The sequence below is a fragment of the Takifugu flavidus genome, chromosome 4 (assembly GCF_003711565.1).
Source record: "Takifugu flavidus isolate HTHZ2018 chromosome 4, ASM371156v2, whole genome shotgun sequence".
Classification (NCBI taxonomy): domain Eukaryota; kingdom Metazoa; phylum Chordata; class Actinopteri; order Tetraodontiformes; family Tetraodontidae; genus Takifugu; species Takifugu flavidus.
The window spans coordinates 10,560,391-10,580,091 of record NC_079523.1 but is presented as its reverse complement, the minus strand read 5'-3'; the positions used below and the strand labels follow the sequence as shown (position 1 = coordinate 10,580,091).

General features: G+C 45.5%; 3 protein-coding genes across 3 annotated transcripts; 1 reads left to right on the top strand and 2 right to left on the bottom strand.

Annotated features, from left to right (window-relative positions):
- Positions 1–1,909: 1,909 nt before the first annotated feature.
- On the bottom strand, positions 1,910–3,689 carry LOC130524247 (protein IWS1 homolog). The gene is made up of 8 exons (XM_057030196.1): positions 3,344–3,689; positions 3,170–3,252; positions 2,953–3,082; positions 2,761–2,878; positions 2,571–2,673; positions 2,435–2,491; positions 2,238–2,367; positions 1,910–2,132 (listed from the first exon to the last, which is right to left on the bottom strand). Exons 1-8 carry the CDS (start codon positions 3,371–3,373, stop codon positions 2,040–2,042), a joined length of 744 nt encoding a protein of 247 aa, XP_056886176.1. The 5' UTR covers positions 3,374–3,689; the 3' UTR covers positions 1,910–2,039.
- A 4,454-nt stretch (positions 3,690–8,143) lies between these two features.
- Positions 8,144–10,227, top strand: cav3 (caveolin 3). Its single transcript, XM_057030665.1, has 2 exons — positions 8,144–8,401; positions 9,162–10,227. Exons 1-2 carry the CDS (start codon positions 8,285–8,287, stop codon positions 9,501–9,503), a joined length of 459 nt encoding a protein of 152 aa, XP_056886645.1. The 5' UTR covers positions 8,144–8,284; the 3' UTR covers positions 9,504–10,227.
- A 776-nt stretch (positions 10,228–11,003) lies between these two features.
- On the bottom strand, positions 11,004–17,149 carry oxtra (oxytocin receptor a). The gene is made up of 2 exons (XM_057030664.1): positions 15,834–17,149; positions 11,004–12,396 (listed from the first exon to the last, which is right to left on the bottom strand). The coding sequence occupies exons 1-2, from the start codon at positions 16,756–16,758 to the stop codon at positions 12,143–12,145; spliced, it is 1,179 nt and encodes a 392-aa protein (XP_056886644.1). The 5' UTR covers positions 16,759–17,149; the 3' UTR covers positions 11,004–12,142.
- Positions 17,150–19,701: the final 2,552 nt, after the last annotated feature.

Sequence of the window (19,701 nt, the reverse complement as noted above, 5' to 3'; positions counted from 1 at the left end):
GTTTAAGAAGTTTAAGTGCTCAGAGTATGTTCCCACAGACGGCACAACTGGTGATGGTCTGATACAAGAATTTAGGAAACATTTGATAGCAAATAATGTTGGTAAATTGACTAAAAGATTCCAGAAGTAAAAGGCAGGATGTTTTTTTTACATATTCATGTAACATTGTGACAGAAAAATGTGTTAATTACTGATAGGATTAAACCAAAATGTGTCTCAATTTAGTCATATTGAGATCAGTACTATTACTGCAGCTGAAGCATTCGATTACAGACCTCACCTGCCTGGTTCCCAGGGGTCAGGTGGTGTCTTTGATGTGGTGGAGGTGGTGTCTTTGATGTAGTGGAGGTGGTGCCCACTCCAAGATGCCGGAGGCTCACTCTGACATGTATTCAAACATACAGTGCATCCACACTATACATACGTTAACTCTGTCATACAATAGGCAGTACAGACAGTACAAATAAACCTCATTTGATTTGATTCAGACCAACATTTGGTGTAATTACTAACCAGTTTATACCGTAACATTCAGTAACAATGATGACAACAATACAGAGATTTCCTTATTTCTGTACAAACAATAAAGCTGTAGGACGTACATCCACTACAGGCCCTACATACACCACACATACATCCACTACAGGCCTACATACACCACACATACATCTACTACAGGCCCTACATACACCACACATACATCCACTACAGGCCCTACATACACCACACATACATCCACTACAGGCCCTACATACACCACACATACATTCACTACAGCCCCTACATACACCACACATACATCTACTACAGGCCCTACACACACCACCCATACATTCACTACAGCCCCTACATACACCACACATACATCTACTACAGGCCCTACACACACCACCCATACATTCACTACAGCCCCTACATACACCACACATACATCCACTACAGCCCCTACATACACCACACATACATCTACTACAGGCCCTACACACACCACCCATACATTCACTACAGCCCCTACATACACCACACATACATCTACTACAGGCCCTACATACACCACACATACATCCACTACAGGCCCTACATACACCACACATACATCTACTACAGGCCCTACACACACCACACATACATCCACTACAGGCCCTACATACACCACACATACATCCACTACAGGCCCTACACACACCACACATACATCTACTACAGGCCCTACATACACACACATACATCTACTACTGGCCCTACATACACCACACATACATCTACTACAGGCCCTACATACACCACACATACATCTACTACTGGCCCTACATACACCACACATACATCTACTACAGGCCCTACATACACCACACATACATCCAATACAGGCCCTACATACACCACACATACATCTACTACAGGCCCTACATACACCACACATACATCTACTACAGGCCCTACATACACCACACATACATACACTCCAGGCCCTACATACACCACACATACATCCACTACAGGCCCTACATACACCACACATACATCTACTACAGGCCCTACATACACCACACATACATCTACTACAGGCCCTACATACACCACACATACATACACTCCAGGCCCTACATACACCACACATACATCCACTACAGGCCCTACATACCACCACACATACATCTACTACAGGCCCTACATACACCACACATACATCCACTCCAGGCCCTACATACACCACACATACATCTACTACAGGCCCTACATACACCACACATACATCCACTACAGGCCCTACATACACACACATACATCCACTACAGGCCCTACATACACCACACATACATCTACTACAGGCCCTACATACACCACACATACATCCACTACAGGCCCTACATACACCACACATGGACTTGCCAGACTTGGCAAACGATACAGTTATTTTGTGAGTTTTTTCATGTTTTTATTTATTTTTAACGTACAAGTGTTTTTCTCTGTTACATTCACACTAAATTAATAAAGCCAACTGAAGGTTGGAGTCGTAGAAATAGAGGCAGTTTCCTTCACTTCTTGCCTCTTTTCTTCTCACTGGATGATTTCTGGAACATCCTTTTCTTGTGTTTAGCAAGCATCGCCTGCTGCTGCATCACTGGACACTGTGGGATCAAGTACAAAATCAGAACGCCATCATGGCAACGGCGTGTGATCACACTGTTGTGACTGGATTTGGGATTCTCCCACTCGTCTGAAAGTTCACTCACCCAGCTGGAAGTGCTCTTGAGGTTCCACGGAGGCCGCACAGTGTACACCTTTTGGGACAGCGACGGAAGCCGGGCTCTGCTGTAGTGACCAGACACCTCTGTGTCACGATTGTCACCTGACTCCAGAGTTCTGTGGGGGGAAATTGTTAATAATGTGACTACTGCTTTTACCTGTGCAACCTCTGAAGGCCACTTGCCCTGGGTCCTCTCTCCATGAATTCACTGGGTTTGGGGGAGGGGTTTCTTCCACTGAACTGCAGACAAAGAAAAGAATCAATTTGTTAAAGATGCCGTCAATTTTTGAGTGGACAGTCAGTGAACTGGTCTAGTAACCTGTCCGGTTGACTTTGAGGCTGCACATCTCTCCTCCTACTTTTCTCTCTCCGCAGCTCCCTATCTTCCAGTGACTGGCCGAACATTTCAGTCACCCACTTATCTGGACAAAGAAAAGAAAAGGCTGTCAGCTCACACTTCTGCGTGGTCCACCACATTTTTTTGTCTCCTGGTGGAGTGTGTTTCTCACTGATGAGTTGTCTAATGACAGTTTTGTTGGCTTGGGTCTCATCGGGGTGACTCAGCAAGATGCCGACAGTGTGTCTGATGCCGCTGTGCATCAGAAGATAAGGGTCCGAGATGGGCAGCTGCGAGGAAGAAAGACACAGAGAGAATTCAGGCTGATGTGACGAGGGCCCGGCCTCTCCTGACCGACACTTACCTCTGCCAGAAGATTCAGCAGCCTCACCCGGATCGGCAGTGCTGGGAGGCACCCGTCATGGAGAGGGCTGATCCACTTTTTGATCTCTGTTAACAGGCCATACTTGATGAAGGTCTCAACAAAGTCTGATCTGGGGGAGAACCAGTCCACAATTCATTTGTCTTCTCAGTGCTACAGCTCAAATATCAGGAGCTACAGGCTGAAAGCAACATCTTACTTCTTGATGAGTTCCAAGACTTGCGGAAGCAGGCACAGTTTTCTCACTGCTGGCTTTCTCTGGCTGTTCAGTATCCGGTCCTCCTGTCAAGCAAACATGGGGGTTAAAGAGGGCAAAGGTGCAGGTTGGGGTTGTGAAGGGGAAAATGCTGGGAGAGAATGAAATGGGACAAACCTCAAGGGCCACCTTCATCCTGCTGATCATGTTAAGTACAACTTTATCTCTGGGGAGGGCGGGAGTCCTGCTGCTGCTGCTGCTGCTGCTGCTGCTGAGTAGGGTGGAACTCCAGTATTACTGCTAGCAGCAGGCCAGCTTAGTTTATGCTCTGTTTGCAGCTTTTTAATACTTACTGCCCCTTGTTCCTTGACCTCTGGTCTCTTCTCTTCTCTAAAAACAAGCAAAATGGGGTTTGTGGGATCAGAATTGTTTGTGTTGATATTTTCCCAGAGGTTAAACTTGGTCCAATTCTAAATGTAACTAAGCGTAACTTCAAACTGATATAAATAAAGAAAGCCTCTTGTTCATTGGTGCTTTTCTTTGCATGTCTTTTTTTAATGCAACATAAATATTGGATGTTTCCTGATTGTTATAAGCTTACTTATTGGAACCTCCTCCTCCTCCTCCTCCTCCTCACTCTCAGGAAAACAGATCCTCTTTCTCTTCACTGTGGCCAGAAGAAGACATAAAACAGGTCAAGATTTAATCATATCTTGAATAGTCTTGGCTCATACTCATTTGTAATTTATCCTGATGAGGAACTTACCTGGGTGAATCACCTCATCCTCATTGTCCGGAAAATCGATCCGGTTTCTGTTCACTATAAGCATGACATAAAAGGAGGGCAAGATTTAATCATATCTTGAATAGTTTGGGATGGTTTCTATACATACTTGTATTTATCCTGATGAATTCACCTGGTTGAATCTCATCTTCATTGTCTGAGCAGACAGTGTTATGCTTCTCTGCAGAACAAATACGTCTTCATTATTTCCTTTCATTGTCTGAATATAGTTGATTTGAAAATAATTGTAATTTCTATGAGCGTAACATTAATTAAGACCGTCGCTCAATTGCTCACCTGGCAAATCCATGTTGTCTGCCTCTCAATTTATAAATGAACTGACGTGATGGTTTGAACATTCATTCTTTAGTCTTTGAACTGTCTTTCATGTTGTTGGCTTTGATATCAAGGGATTTTAAACTTTGATCTTTTAAGGCTTTTATGAAATGCACTGACATCATTGCAACAGTCAGGAACTAAGTAATAATTCTGTGCTCATAGGTGTACGCGTTAGAATCTAGCCCAACATTAAAAGAGAACTACTCAGGCGCCATGGGTCACACACCAAGACGTGCGGATAGGCGAGTTTTGATCTGTGGTTTGAAAACCATGACGACTACGTTCTCTGAAAAATCCCCCAAAAGACTTCAAAAAGCCTCTATTCTAATACCCAGAAAAAATGCTTTATTCTTAATAATAATAATAAAAATAATAATTTATTTTTGTGTATAATGCAATTTGATTGTAGTACCGACCACAGAATCACTGGCTCTGACTTTTCTTTGGGGGTTTCCAAAATAGGGGCTGTAAATAGTTGAAATATTCCCTGCTATCCTAGGGGAGAGGCCTCAAAAAGGTCACGCTTTTTGACCACTCCGACTCTGCAATACTTTCAGCTACAAACACCATTAAAACTTTAAAATGTAGCCAATAGAGTCTTGATTCAGCATGTCATACCTCAGTGTCCTGTGTAAAAATGTTTGAGGCATGCATTTGTTTATGGCGTGCAATTTCCCTCTTAACTTATTTAGCATTGGCATCTATGGGGCTAGCGTGTGGGAGCATGTGACCTAGTGTGTAACGGGCTGACAAAAATGCTTTAAACTTTACCAAACAAAACACCATAGCTCCATCTAAGAATGTCCTAAAAACAAAATGTTGTATCTATAACCTCTGTTCCCTGAAAGAGGGGTACGAGGTACAACACATATTTGGGATATGGCGCCCTTGCGTGGCCTGCTGAAGAAAAATCTGTTTATGCTTTTAAGGCAAATAACGTGACTCCTCTCGACAGGGGGGAGCATTGTCTGAGCAGACAGTGTTATGCTTCTCTGCAGAACAAATATGTGTTGAATATGCATTGTAAATGTCTTCATTATTTCCTTTCATTGTCTGAATATAGTTGATTTGAAAATAATTGTAATTTCTATGAGCGTAACACTAATTAAGACCGTCGCTCAATTGCTCACCTGGCAAATCCATGTTGTCTTCCTCTCAATTTATAAATGAACTGACGTGATGGTGCAAACATTCATTCTTTAGTCTTTGAACTGTCTTTCATGTTGTTTAACTGGCTTTCATCACATTGGCTTTGATATCAAGGGATTTTAAACTTTGATCTTTTAAGGCTTTTATGAAATGCACTGACATCATTGCAACAGTCAGGAACTAAGTAATAATTCTGTGCTCATAGGTGTACGTGTTAGAATCTAGCCCAACATTAAAACAAGAACTACTCAGGCGCCATGGGTCACACACCAAGACGTGCGGATAGGCGAGTTTTGATCTGTGGTTTGAAAACCATGACGACTACGCTCTCTGAAAAATCCCCCAAAAGACTTCAAAAAGCCTCTATTCTAACACCCAGAAAAAATGGCTTTTATTCTTTTAATAATTTATTTTTCTGTAGAATGCAATTTGATTGTAGTACGGACCACAGAATCACTGGCTCTGACTTTTCTTTGGGGGTTTCCAAAATAGGGGTTTCCTATACAATAAGCCCAAATACAATAACATAAGTAAAGGACTGGGGAGTTTAGGCATTCAGAGAGGATGATCACACCATTATGAGGACAGGGATGGGGCACACAGTCACAATTTCTATGAAATTGTGTAGTTATATAGTTATTCTATAGTATATAGTTATAATTAGAATGAAAACATTGTTGAATAATCACCAATATGGCTTTAACACACTCATTTTATTTTTTAAATTCCTCATCATCATTAAAAATTATTATGCTTCTAATAAATCTTCTCATAGGAGTCAAATGTTTAAACTTTCATGTTTGAAGAAACAGATGAGAATAACAATGGTTTAGCATCCAGCAGTGTCAGAGAGGCTCTGTAAACCCCCCCCCCCCCTCCCCCGTGGGGAGGTGGAGAACAATGCACACACACGCTTGCTCTCTCTCTCTCTCTCTCTCTCTCTCTCTCTCTCTCTCTCGCTCTCTCTCTCTCGCTCACTCACTCACTCACTCACTCACTCACTCACTCACTCACTCACTCACTCACTCACTCACGGCTGTACCCTTAAATGTGAGATTTATTGGCATCACTGTAAGCTTTAGTGTTTGGAATCTGATTTAACACTACATTTACCAAGAAAGTTAGTTTTCTATAAAAGAAAAAAACCTCTGTTTTGTTGAGTTTTGTTGCTTGTGGGAAGAGGCAGGGAGGAGGAAATAGAGCCGGAGAGGCTGGATCAATGAAGTCCAGGTGAGCGAGAAACTGCTGGAGCAGAGACCAGAGGTGATGATGCAGAGAGCGGAGGCCCCCAGAGATCAAACCTGCAACCCCTGCTCTACACCACAAACGTTGTCTGGTGAACTCTCTAAAATAAGCAGCTACAAACGTTAGAGGGTTGTTTTAATCCCACATTTCCATCCTTGTCTTCGAGAAGTGACGTCAATGTACATCAGCACGACGATGGTATTCTCCCTGTTTTTCTGATCCAGGGTTTTGCAGGAACATTCCATCACACATGGGTGGAGACCCAGATCAGAAGACATACATATCTTATATTGAACTGATTTAAAAAAAAACAAAAAAACAGAGACCTGTATGCTGAGGTCATGAAACAATAAAGCATGTTTGTGAATATTTTATTTACTCTCTGAATGGAGCTTATTATAAATCATACACACAGGACCTTTGAACGTACACACACACACACACACACACACACACACACACACACACACACACACACACTCAGCTACTCGTATTTTCCAGGTTATTGAAATCCATACCAACACGTTCTATATGGCCCTATATATAGTCCGAGGACTCAGTGTGTCAGTCAACAGGAAGCTGAATACAGGAGCGGCTGCAGCCTCACTGACAGCACTGACACCCACAGAAGTATGGCTGCTGAGGCTCCACTGAGCTATTTCTGTCCTCCTATGTCTGTGCCTAACTGGCCTTCTCTCGCTCCACCGCCACACCAAAAATACTCCTGTAATTAGTTTGGCTCTGAAGCCCGTGCTCTCTGCTCCGGTCCCCCCCCCCCCCCCCCCCCCCCCACTTCTCCCACACTCCCTGCTGGTCGATCCATCTGCCAAACTCTCACTTCCTGCGCTTTTCTGACGCTGCGCTGATTGAGAGATAAGGTGGTTGACCTGAGTCTCCCTTTCCCTCGCTGGGGGTTTGTTTATCGAGCATGCAGATATGCTGCATAAAGTTTTGACATGTAACAGCAACTGTGTTGCTCAGGAAAGACTGAATCAGGGTTATTTTGGGAACGATTGAATTTATGTCTTGGACCTCAGCACGGTCTGGATATCTGGATTAAGAAGCTAAGAACAGACATTGCGTGGACAATAGGCTGCTATGTATTGTGTCCAGTTGACTGAAATATCCAATTTTCTACAGCGCAACCATCTACAGGAGCCAGATTGCAGTGTTTGCTAATTTTGGGGTGGGTTTGAGGCTCTCTTGGGTGGTAGTTTGCACTACGGTGCAGACCCGGCCCAGTTTGCCCCACAACCCTACGTGAAATGTGACACAACCCTGGGCTCTTCCAGAAGGCATGCCAGTTCTGTCTGCGGGAATTACATTAGGAATACGTGTACTCTTGACTCTGTGTGTGTGTGTGTGTGTGGTGTGTGTGTGTGTGTGTGTGTGTGTGTGTGTGTGTGTGTGTGTGTGCGCATGTGTGTGTGTTGTGAAACGGGGGGTCAGGCCTCCATTTTTATTGGGATGTGTACAGCAGCTGTCCTCTGGTATGCCAGAGGGAGGGTCGCACCGGTGATACTGGACTACAGACGAGATCGGGGAAGGCTCACTCTCGTCGTCGCTGGCCTGAGCCGGATCTGCACGGGGCCGCATCCACCATGGCGGATCAATACCAGTACAACGCCAACGAGGAGAAGATTGTAAAGGACAGCCACACCAAGGAGATTGATCTAATTAACAGAGACCCCAAGCAGATCAATGAGGATGTGGTGAAGGTTTGTGCAGCATGCAGCCCCTTCAGACGCAAAAAACGGGATTTAGGAGCAGACTAATGTGCGCGTGGATGCGTAAAGAAAGCTAATGAGAGCAAGATCAGGACAAGAGGTTCGCTGTGTGGAGAATCTTTAAATAGAACAGCAGAACATTTATTTTGGGAAGGGGTAGGGGTCTAGACCAGTGTTTATGCTGTGATTGTTGCCATGCTATCAGCACAAAACATTTCTCTAAGGTCAGCGCAGAATAAACAGGCAGGTGATGTTTTGTTGGAGTGGGACGGCATTAATGTGATCGCTGACATTGTTAAAAACCGAACGCGCTCGTGTTTAATGTCACCCTGCTCCACGTTGTCTGCTCCTGCCAAGTTTCAGCCTGATTCATTTCATAAAGCGAGCAGTTTGTAAACAGCGCTCCCCGAGAGTCCAGTCGCAGAGTTCCACTCGCTGATTGTCCTTTCCTTTTATCATGTCACACTCTGCTAACATTTCACCCCCTTGTCTGGGTTGCTATTGCCTGTGCTAGCACAAACAGCTAATAACTGTGATCCCTCCTGTTCTGGGAGGTTTGTTATCATGTTCTTGTTGTGGACTCTGGAGAGGTCCTGGGTCCGAACTGGGACACAGAACTCAGAGCCGTTTATATCCATCCACGCTGAACGCGCAGACGCTTGTTTTTGCCCGCAGAGATCTGGTGCAGGCATCTGGAACAGCAGTATGAATCAGTTAATCAGCAAATTAACTAAAGCATCTCCTCCTCCAGGTGGAGTTTGAGGACGTCATTGCGGAGCCCGAGGGTACGCACAGCCTGGACGGCGTGTGGAAACTCAGCTACACCACCTTCACTGTGTCCAAGTACTGGTGCTACCGTGTCCTGTCGGCCATCTTCGGCATCCCCGTCGCTCTGCTCTGGGGCTTCCTGTTTGCCTGCATCTCCTTCTGCCACATCTGGGCCGTGGTTCCCTGCATCAAGAGCTGCCTGATTGAGTCCCAGTGCATCAGCCGCATCTACTCCCTCTGCATCCAGACCTTCTGCGATCCCTTCTTTGAAGCCCTGGGCAAGGTCTTCGGCAGTATACGCGTCGCGCTACGCAAAGAGGCCTAAACATTCAGAAATTAGGATTCCTAGTGTGAATAACAAAAGTGCCAGATCTTTTTATACACAACCAAATCCGTCCTGGCTTCTTGCTTTACTCCCCGATTCCTCTCCTGCTCCTTTACTCACATGCTGCTCCCCAAATACCAGCCTTCAGCTGATATGCCCGCTGTGCATTTTGCAACCAGAAGCTCCACGACAGCTGCAGCGGACAGCTCAGCTCTCCTAACTGGGAGGGCGAGGCCACCTGCAACCAGACGAGGGCCTTATCCGACCCCGAAACACAGTGCTTATTGTCATGAAGCCATCTCCCCGGCACTGCTGCAACTATGGACACGGCTGAGACAACACCTTTATTCCTGTTGTGTGTTGATGGTTGCTACAGTCTGAGATGAATCCGTCTGTCACTCGCAACATTACCAGAAAACAGGTGTATTTTTATCCAATTGCTTTTCAAAATGCGCAACGTCTTTGATTATTACGGCGTGACATGTAGACTTTCTGGGGGAAACAACCAGCTAAGAAAGTGTGGAATGAATGAAACATCAAACTGGAATGCAAGTGTAAACTAGTATGGAGCTGATCCTGTTTCATAGATACATTAGTTTGATTATGGGAGGTGTTGTTTCACTGAAGTTATCCACAGAATCAAATCAAATATACTTGTGTTATACTATTATAATTATTACTGCTGATTCTAAGATTCTGAGAATATAAATTATCCTTCAATTCATATATGTGTCATAATGTTTGTTTGTTCCCCTTGTGTGGGCGATTCTTCCGTATGGATCAAGCAGCGGCAGCGTTAAAGCCACAGACAGCTGGAGCCTGTCTCCGCTCCGGAACGCCTTGATCCCGACAGTCGTGCAGACACCACATGACACAAGCTGCTGCCGTGCACATCAAGCACACCCCATTATTTGCTCCGGCACACCCGGATGACATCAGTCACAGACGTGACCACCAGTTGAAAGTGCCCACTTGGGAATTCCCCAGATCCCAGGCAGACAGACGGCCCCTCCAGGACACAGGCCTGGGAAATGGTGATCCTCGGATCAGGCTTGGCCTCGGTCTGGCAAGGCGCAGACGCATGACTGCCGGGATTTTCACCGGGATTGTAGCAACCCCAGCAAATCCTTTGAGTCCTGTGTGTGTGAATTTTCTGAGATGTCTTCAGACGTGTCTGATTGGAATGGGATGTTGGGAATTTGGTCAATTTCGTGAGCTTTTTATCGCCATACCTGACACATCATCTGTTTTGGGCTCTTGCACACCAAACCAAGCCCAGCGGCGTCCTCTCGGGCAGGTTCATTGAGTTTAAAGGGATACTTCTTTGAATTCACCTTTCATCGATTTATCCTGTGAGTGAAGTGAGCAAAGCATCAGAGCTCAACCACTGTTGAAGCTGCAGAGTTTATGAGGAGGATCTCCTTTTTTGATGTATCCTTTAAAAAAAAGGGGGATTTTAACACCTGGAAGCGTCGCTCTAAATCACGATGTGACATGAAATTCATCAGCAAGAGAGTTTTATTAAGAAAAACTTTGTAGCAACAGCGAATACAGATATATGTTTGGTTTGGGGGGGAAAAGCAAAAACACCTGATCCTTTTGTAGAGGTGAAAGGTCTGAGTGCCAGGAGGATTCCTCACTCGGTTTGCTTTTCTCACTTTGTCCAGAAAAATCAAACCACTCCCTCAAAACATGTTTACAGAATAAAATCATAACCCCACAGGTTAACATGCAGCACAGAGACCACCATTTGTTTTTAATTATGGTGCATTTATACGGCACACGACTGGGAATGCTAATAATTGTTCACGAAATAAATAACAGGTCAACATTCTGAATGGCTGACTTGAAAGAGCCGCGACGAATATAAATAAAAAACGGCTAAACAACAGCCGCAGAATTAATGAGCTCCATAACAAAGAATGGTAGGATGGATACCTGTTATCTCTTCCTGCAGGATGCCGCATCATGCCACGCAGCAATTGTTACCCCAGGATGCCTCCATCAGTCTCTGCGGCTCTCACATCCCAACACAGCAATCCGTTTTGGGACTGGAACAAACAGGATGTTCAAAGTTTCGGCGTACCTGCCAACCGCTTCGCAGGAACCCGCGTGAATCCCTCTAAAAATGATGCAATCTCGCCAAGTGTTTTCTCAGCCCCACGAGGAACCCGGAGCAAAAATCTGAAGCGAAAATAATAAAGTTGGCGGGGGAATTGGATTTTCCTGCTTTTGTTCTTTATTTTCCAAGTGTAAAAAAAAGAGAAGAAAGAAAGAACGCTTTTGTGACAGTCATGACAGTTCTCAAGGAAGTGCCTCTCAGGGGATATTTGCTGCGAGTGTAACGACCTCCACATGGTTTATAGCAGGTGAGCGATTTTGTCATATTACACATTTAAAATAAGAGTCACGAGCTTTGCTGGTGACTCACATGAAACAACGTCCACAGATGTTCCTTCTTTCCTTCATCAACACTGTACACTGAAAAACATGGTTGCACCGTTCTTTTTTTAATGTTTTAATGCACTTTTTTTCTCTTTTCAACATTAAAATTGTCCTTTTCCCATGTTCTGCAAACCTGGTGCAAACAGCCGGGACCTCCTTCTGGTTCTGGGGAGAGATAAAGTACCAAAGTTGATTCATGTGGTGGAGGTCTGCGTGACGCTCCTCTGGCTGCTTGTGCTTTTGATGGCAAAGTTCGAGGAGACGCTCTTGTGGCTGGAGTCATATTCGCGCTCGCATTGGCTCTGGGACGACTTGAGGTAGCGAGGAGAGCAGCACAGGAAGGTCTGCCTGAGGTCCTGGAAGAGATGCCCAGCGAAGAACATGTAGATCCAGGGGTTACAGCAGCTGTTGAGGCTGGCCAGCAACATGGAGATGATGAAGGGCGTGGCTGCAGGAGATAAAAGGCATCACATGTTAACTCTGACCAGGCACACACACACACACACACACACACACCACACACACACACACACACAACACACACACACACACACACACACACACACACACACACACACAGGTGAGGAAATACTCGTTGTCATTCAGAGTCTTTCACGGTCCTGGAAGGATTTCTATGAATTATGCAGCAAATGTGGTAGAAACAGCAGGTTCAAGTTGAGACTTTTGAGGGAAATTTCAAAACAGCTAGATGAAATATTAGGATGGAATATTGAAACCGTCCTTAAGTTTTGACTTTCGGGACCTTTCATCCCAATGATAAATGGTGGGGCTTTTCAGCTGAGCAGCCTGTTTGTGGCAAACTGTGACATTCTTTTAATGGAACAAGTCTGTGTTTAAAGTAGCCAATAGCTGAGGCCTTATAAGAACTCATAATATAGATGTTTTATGTCAACAGTTGTGTGGTTGCATTGTGATTCTGATGAAGGTTTTAAATGTTAAATCAAACCTCCATGTGTAACGCGGGTGCAGAACGGGATACAAAAGCACAGAATCCCAGAGCCAACTCCTCCAAGCAAAACAGGAACACACTCACACTTTGTCAACTTCCTCAGCCGCCTGACATTTGGCAAACGAGGTATTTGGATTTGCGTGTGGCATCATTAACCACCTCTCGCTGATTGCTAATGGTTCCCTCGGCCGGTCTGCCAGCATCACAACGTGTCTGATTACGCCGACGGAGTTCAAATTGTTCTGAACACATAATCTCAGGAAGGGTGCGGAGGTCAAATGCCTCATTAAAAGTGGACATGACTTTGATTTATTAGACAAATGCATGTCACCCATTGTAGAATCTCTGCGTTGTGGACATTCAGGCGCAAAAATGCCAGGAAAAAGCAACAACCGCAATTATTATGAAAGGTTCAGGCGAGCAGGACAGCATTGATGACCTGGAAAACTGATCACTTCAACCAGAGCCTGTAGCCAACCAGGGAGGATGGAGCTGAAACTACAGCAATTACAGGAAGTATCCTTTCATAAAAGGTGACAAAATTGTGAATTAGCAAATGGTGATTCCTCCCAGCTAAACAATAAAAAAAATCACAATGGAGAGGCAAATGATGATTTTCTGTCCGGTCCTGCTGTCTGTGCTGGAGCTGATACCAGGAAGGAAACCAGGCTGGGTCATTAATGAGAACCCAAGTTGCTTCTCCTCACTGTTATCTGAGGATAAAGATGTACATGTGTCGCACTCCCTTTGAAACACCATTTTATCATTCGAAAGGCTTTGGATGGCATCCATCCTGCTTCTAATTGAGCAGAATGAGTCAGATTCTGAGGGTGACAGGCTCACGGGAGCAAATGTTTGCCAAATGACTTTTCAAGAGCTGCTGATGGAGACTGAGTCAGGCTGCAACCTTGGGCGTTTTGTCCTCTGCACACTGAGATTTATCTCTTAAAATGTGAAATCCCAGTGTGATGTCATTCTGCGAGGGCTAAGAGCATTCAGGCTTTTAACAGTCGCAGGGATTTCTGTGAAATGTTGTGGTGCTCTGGTGGATATGGCGGTCATTATCATAAATCAAATGAGAACTCTCTGCCTTTTTCGTGCAGCTGGAGCCTACCTGCTCTGTCAGTGTCCAAGAGTAATGCATCCATCATCATTAACTCTGATGCATTGCTGTAATTTCACTTCCACTTCAGTCTTTTTGTCGCACTCTTTCTTTCTTTTCTAATTTCCTGCTGTTCCATCCGCAGCATTAAAAGTTGGTCTGCTAGAAATACAAAAGCACTCAAAGAAAATTGTCTTTAAAGACCTCCGTGATGCTCATAAATATAATTGGCTGAAAATCTTTTTGTTTTGTTTCTCTACAATAACTGAACGAACAGTTCCTTAGTTGATGCAGATGTCCCAGGGGGAGCCAGGCTGGGCAGACTCTGGAAAGTGTGCTTTTAAAACTATATACTGTTTAATTATACATTGTTTATTCTCAAATTTCTGTGTGATCGGCACCGTAAAGAGCGAATTATTCATGAGCACGGTTAGAGGTTAGGGTTAGCTTTATATACATCCAGTCGTTTAAAAACACAAAAAAGCTCATTTCTGTAAGGTGATTGGACAGAATTCTGCATGTTGGTTCTGATGACTCACGAAAAAGGCCCAGACGCATTTGTTTCTGCACAGAACATGTGGTAAAGAGATAAACAGTCTGCAGTAAAGTGATTAGATTAACATTTGTCATATTTCTGCCGGTATGCTCGGCTGGTCTCGGCTGACTCTGCTGAGCGTGGCTCTAATGGACACTTTATCAGCACACGCAACAGCTGAGAATATGCACAGCCTATCTATTGTACACAAACACTGGCACGTGTCTGTGCAGACCCTGGGCCTTTTCTGAGGGCGGTGCACGTGCATTGCTGCAAGATCAAAACAGCTTGATCGCTTTCTTTCTTACCCATGAATGTGAATGGTGAGCCACATGTTTGTCCAGCAAAACCCCCACCTCATCACTGAACAGATGTGAGGGAATAACATTCATTACAGACCAAAGAAAATCATGTTAACAAAAAAAATACTAGTTTTTTTTGGCATATCCATCCAAAATTTGGTCTGAATTTGAACTTTTCGTGTGAGTCCTGATGCTTCTTGTCTAAAGGATTAAGAGGAATGGAAAGGTAGGATGGAAGCTATATTGAACTGTAAGAATCCAGGCACGTGCCTCCTCCTTTATGGTCACTGGGCGTGGCCTCGACCCAGCAGATCGATAAACGTAGCGACCATCGGGTGATAAGTAGCCTATTCTGGTTAAATGTCAACGACGCACTTCGTGTCCCAGGGGCACTGAGACCGCAAAAGCAGCCCGGTGCGTGTTGGCGCACACTAATTTGATTAATGATTAACCGTCCCCTGGTGGCGCCAGAGAGGTCAGGGGAGACTTAGGAAAGTCTGCTTGTGGCTTTTGCATTTGGGGAGCTTAAAGTGATTCATCCTGCAGCAAGAACATTTTTTTTTTTGCCGCTCCCCCTTTGCACCATTCATATATCTGAGCAGCGCCGCAGTGACAAAGCATCACTAAGAAACCCTAAATGCATCATGTCACCACGTTGGACCACTCCTCCTACACTCATTCATTCATAAGGTTCAAGTGGAAACAACACCCACCCCACAAGCCCTGGAACCCCCCAAAGATCACATTTTTGATCCCCTAGTCTTCGTGCGTAAAGAGAGGCGATGCGCGCACAGCACAGTTGGATGTCTTCTTGGATGAACGGTGTTATTGTTCGGAACTTGCGCAAATATAAATGAATAAATATTGTGTGTGTGTGTGTGTGTGTGTGTGGGGGGGGGGGGGGGGGGGGGGGGGGGGGGTTGGCTTGGAATAGATATCTGTGCAACATCGTCTCAAACTTTAAAATGTGACCTACCCTCCCGGGGCGCTGAGGGATCCCACGCAGACCACATCTGGACGGAGAAAAAGGGGGTCCAGCAGACGATATAAGCCACCACGATGACAAAAGTCATTTTCACGGTGGTTATCTTCGCCTTGGAGATGAGCTTGACGCTGCTAACCCGTGTCAGCGTGTTGTCTTTGGCGGTCCGCGGCGTCATGCTCACGCAGTGCTCTCGCCTCGTTTTCAGCCTAAAGTTTTGCCAGATTTTGAAGCTGATCAGCCCGTAGCAGACGCTCAGGATCGCCACGGGGATGATGTAGATGGTGAGGCTGATCCATGTGATGTAAGCTTTGGCTCCCCAAGGCTTCACGAAGTCGCCCCAGCAGTCATACACCCCCGATCCCGCTGAGCCCACCTCTCTCAGGGAGAAGATGAACATTTGCGGGACGCTGAAGACCAGGCTCAGCCCCCAGGAGAATATGACATAGAAACGGTCTTTCCTCCGGTGCAGAGAGCGGAGAGGCTGACAGATGGCCAAACATCTGTCCACAGACATCAGGACCAACATGTAAGTGGACGCGAACATCCCAACGACTTGCAGATATTTCACCAACCGACACAAAATATCTGGTCCGTAGAAGCGAAACGTGATGTCCCAGATAAGTTGAGGGAGCACCTGAAAGATCGCCACTACCAGATCCGCGATGCTCAAGTGCTTCATGAAGTAATACATGCGCGACTGGCTGTGCTTGGTTGTGTGGATGGCCAGCAGGACGCACAGGTTCCCCGCCAACGCCAGGAACAGAACCAAGGCGAGCACCGTCACCTCTACCTTCGCCACCTCTTCGTTGCGCTTCAGCGGGTTCGTCTGGTTGGACAGCACCGTCTCGTTGGCGACACCAGGGTCCCGGCAGGATGTGTTGCACCAAAAGTCACTTTCATTGGCTACGGTCTCCATCGCAGCAGTATTTGTCCTCTGCAGACGCGTCGGGGCTCACTAGTCCTGCGGTGTGACTCAATCCAGATGCGCGACCAAGACTCTCGCGCGTCCTCACAGGTGCGAAAACATGTTTCAAACGAAGACAAAAAGGTTTCACCTCCTCTGTTTTCCAAAAACTGGGGAAACGCAAAAAAAAGAATAATTCTACAATCTTTTAAGAACGTCAAAGTTATGATGAATGAGCTCAAGCTCTGAAAATATGAGGATGTCCCCCCCGATCACTGATAACCCCAACTCTTAAGAGTGCAATGATGCAGTGGCTGAACGCTCCATCTTCACCTGTGCTGGGAGCAGAAATGACCGTCTCCACAACGCTCAGCCCCTGTTCTACTTGTTCCCTGTGCAGAAATGCCCGCTATACCCAGCATCGCCGCAGAGCGGCGCCGTGAGGCCCCCGGCTCCGCCAGTCCCAATGCTGGCCCCTGCGAGCTGGCCCCTGAGATCCGCTCTCGTCATAATTTAACCAAGCTGATGCGTTTGGCAGAGCAGCTGAAACAAGTCCGAGACGACGACCAGATGTATCAATTATTTACACTGAGAATTCATTTTTTTGTCTTTGAAATATACACAAATGCCAAATTCATATAGGAAATGGACGGTAAGATGGATGTGATAGAAGGAATGACAAGATCGATACCGGTTATTTTAAGCTCTGTAAAAAAGAGCGAGTGATACAGCAGCAACAGCATCCCTTGGAACAGAAGAAATCATATTTTAATTAATGTATTTTGATGGATAAAATCTACTCAAACTCACCCCACCATGCAATCACGTCTTAAAGTGTGTTATTTTAAAGAATCAAATAGATCATAAATCATGAAGCCTTTGCTTACAATGCCTGTCCGCTGCTCTAAACACAGACCATTCCTACAGAAAGCATATGAAAATGTGGGATTCTATCATTTACTGAACCCAGACGACTGCTAACAGATGCGGGGGAAAAGCGGAATCTGCCCGCTGCTTGTCCGGCTTTTTAAATTTCCAGGCCTGTAGTCTCATTGTCACCAGGGAGACGTTCCCTCGTTTTGTGGTTTGGGAGGTTCGGAAAATCGGCACTTCCACAGGAATGTGTGTGCTGAGGATGGCTGGAGAGAGCAGAGATAAAACGGATCGATTCCAGGATTTTAAAAATGATGACAGTCACGTAAAGATGGGAATCATCTCCAGCACCTTCATCATGGCGGAGAGAGCCTTAAACAATGGATGGTGATGTTCACCCTCACCCTCCATGTCTTGTTTTTGTTCTGAAACTGCCAAAGCCCACACTTCTAGACTAAATATGTCATAACAGCGGCTCCCACGTATCAATGCATCACCTCGCACAGCCAAGGAATCCAGCATCATCTAAACATGGAGCGCAGCACATGTGTTTACTCTCTGATGCATGGAGGACATTAACGGAGCCTTCCTTAGAGATATGAGGGCAACATCTCGCCTACAGCTTGTTTTTGCCTCCTGTATGATAAATCCATGGTTATTTGAGACTCTTTTGATGTCCAGTGTGGAGCAAGTGATCAGAATCTGCAGATAATGAGTGTAATTCTTTAATTCTTTGTCCTGATTTGTGGACCACAGATGGCAGGAATATCAAATCAGAACATTATTTATACAGTGTCTGCTACTTAAACATTGTCTCTAGGTGCTTTACTGAAACTCAGGGCCTGACCGCCAACAAGCAAACATCTCCCCTTTAACAGGAAGAAACCTTGAGCAGGACCAGGCTCATACAGGAGGAGCCTCCTGCTGGTGGCCGGCTGGGCAGAGAAGGAGGAGGAGGAGGAGGACTGCCATTTGAATTTGAATATTCGGGTGAAGATTAACGCGGCCTGTAGCTGTGTTTCATGTTTCTAATGGAACCTTAAAGGTTTTGCTGACGGGTAAAGCTGTGAGCGGAGGGCGAGGGCAGACTTCTTCAGTCCCCCGAGGGAGCAAATTATGTTGACGAGGTTGGGAGAAGCTCAGGTTCTTTGTGGCTGCCTTAAACCATCATGGAAAGTATAAGAACGATTACACACGGAAAAATAGTTACGGAGGATTTCCTGATGCTGATGGCACCGCAGAGACAGTCATGAGGGAAAAAAATGGATTTATATCGTAGGTCCAGTCAGGAGTGATGGCAGGAGGCTAAAAAAAGATTTGTGTAGCAATTCTGATGGACGCCGCTGACGATTGTAGAATGGCCAATGTTATGAAAAATGGCCTTTTTTTAACGTCATTTGTTGATATATTCTGAAAGGTAATTAGTCACTTCCTGAATTCAAGTACATTGCAGAGAAACAGAGAGAGAGGAAAAGTTTCCACATATAGGAATAAGAGTGTTTGATTGAATCGGTATTTAACGCCGCATCAGCAGAATCTACGGCTGAGAAGCTTTGCATGTCATCACCACTGCCAGGTGTGGGTGGAACTGATCCCAGTACAGCCTGCACTTGGTTTTCTCAATGGAAAGTTTTGGTTCAAGTTGCTCCACACCTGGGCATCGGTGGCTGCCCTCCTGTTGTAGGCCTCCTGGTGGATCTACGGATGTTTCTTAGTGATGGCTGCAACTCAAATCCAGAGGAACGAAGCTCCCGTCCCTCAGGACAGGAGAGCTGTCGATCACGACAAAATCATGGAATAATATTTTCCTGACCTCTCCAGTCATGGAAACTGCAGCGTTTTCCCATCCCTTCCCTCTTTCCCAGCTCAGCAGTTTCATTCCCACAGATATTGGGCTTTGAGAAGACAGAACTAATTAGAGACAAGGTTCAGGGCTGAGCCTCCTGACGATGTGAAATAGGATGGATCTGCACATTAATACTTCTGCTTCTTGTGTAGTCACACGGTGCTGGAGCTGTTCGTTCTTCACCTGAGCGGTCTCCTTGAAATGCACGTTAAAAAAAGGCAGGGGGGGGGGGGGCA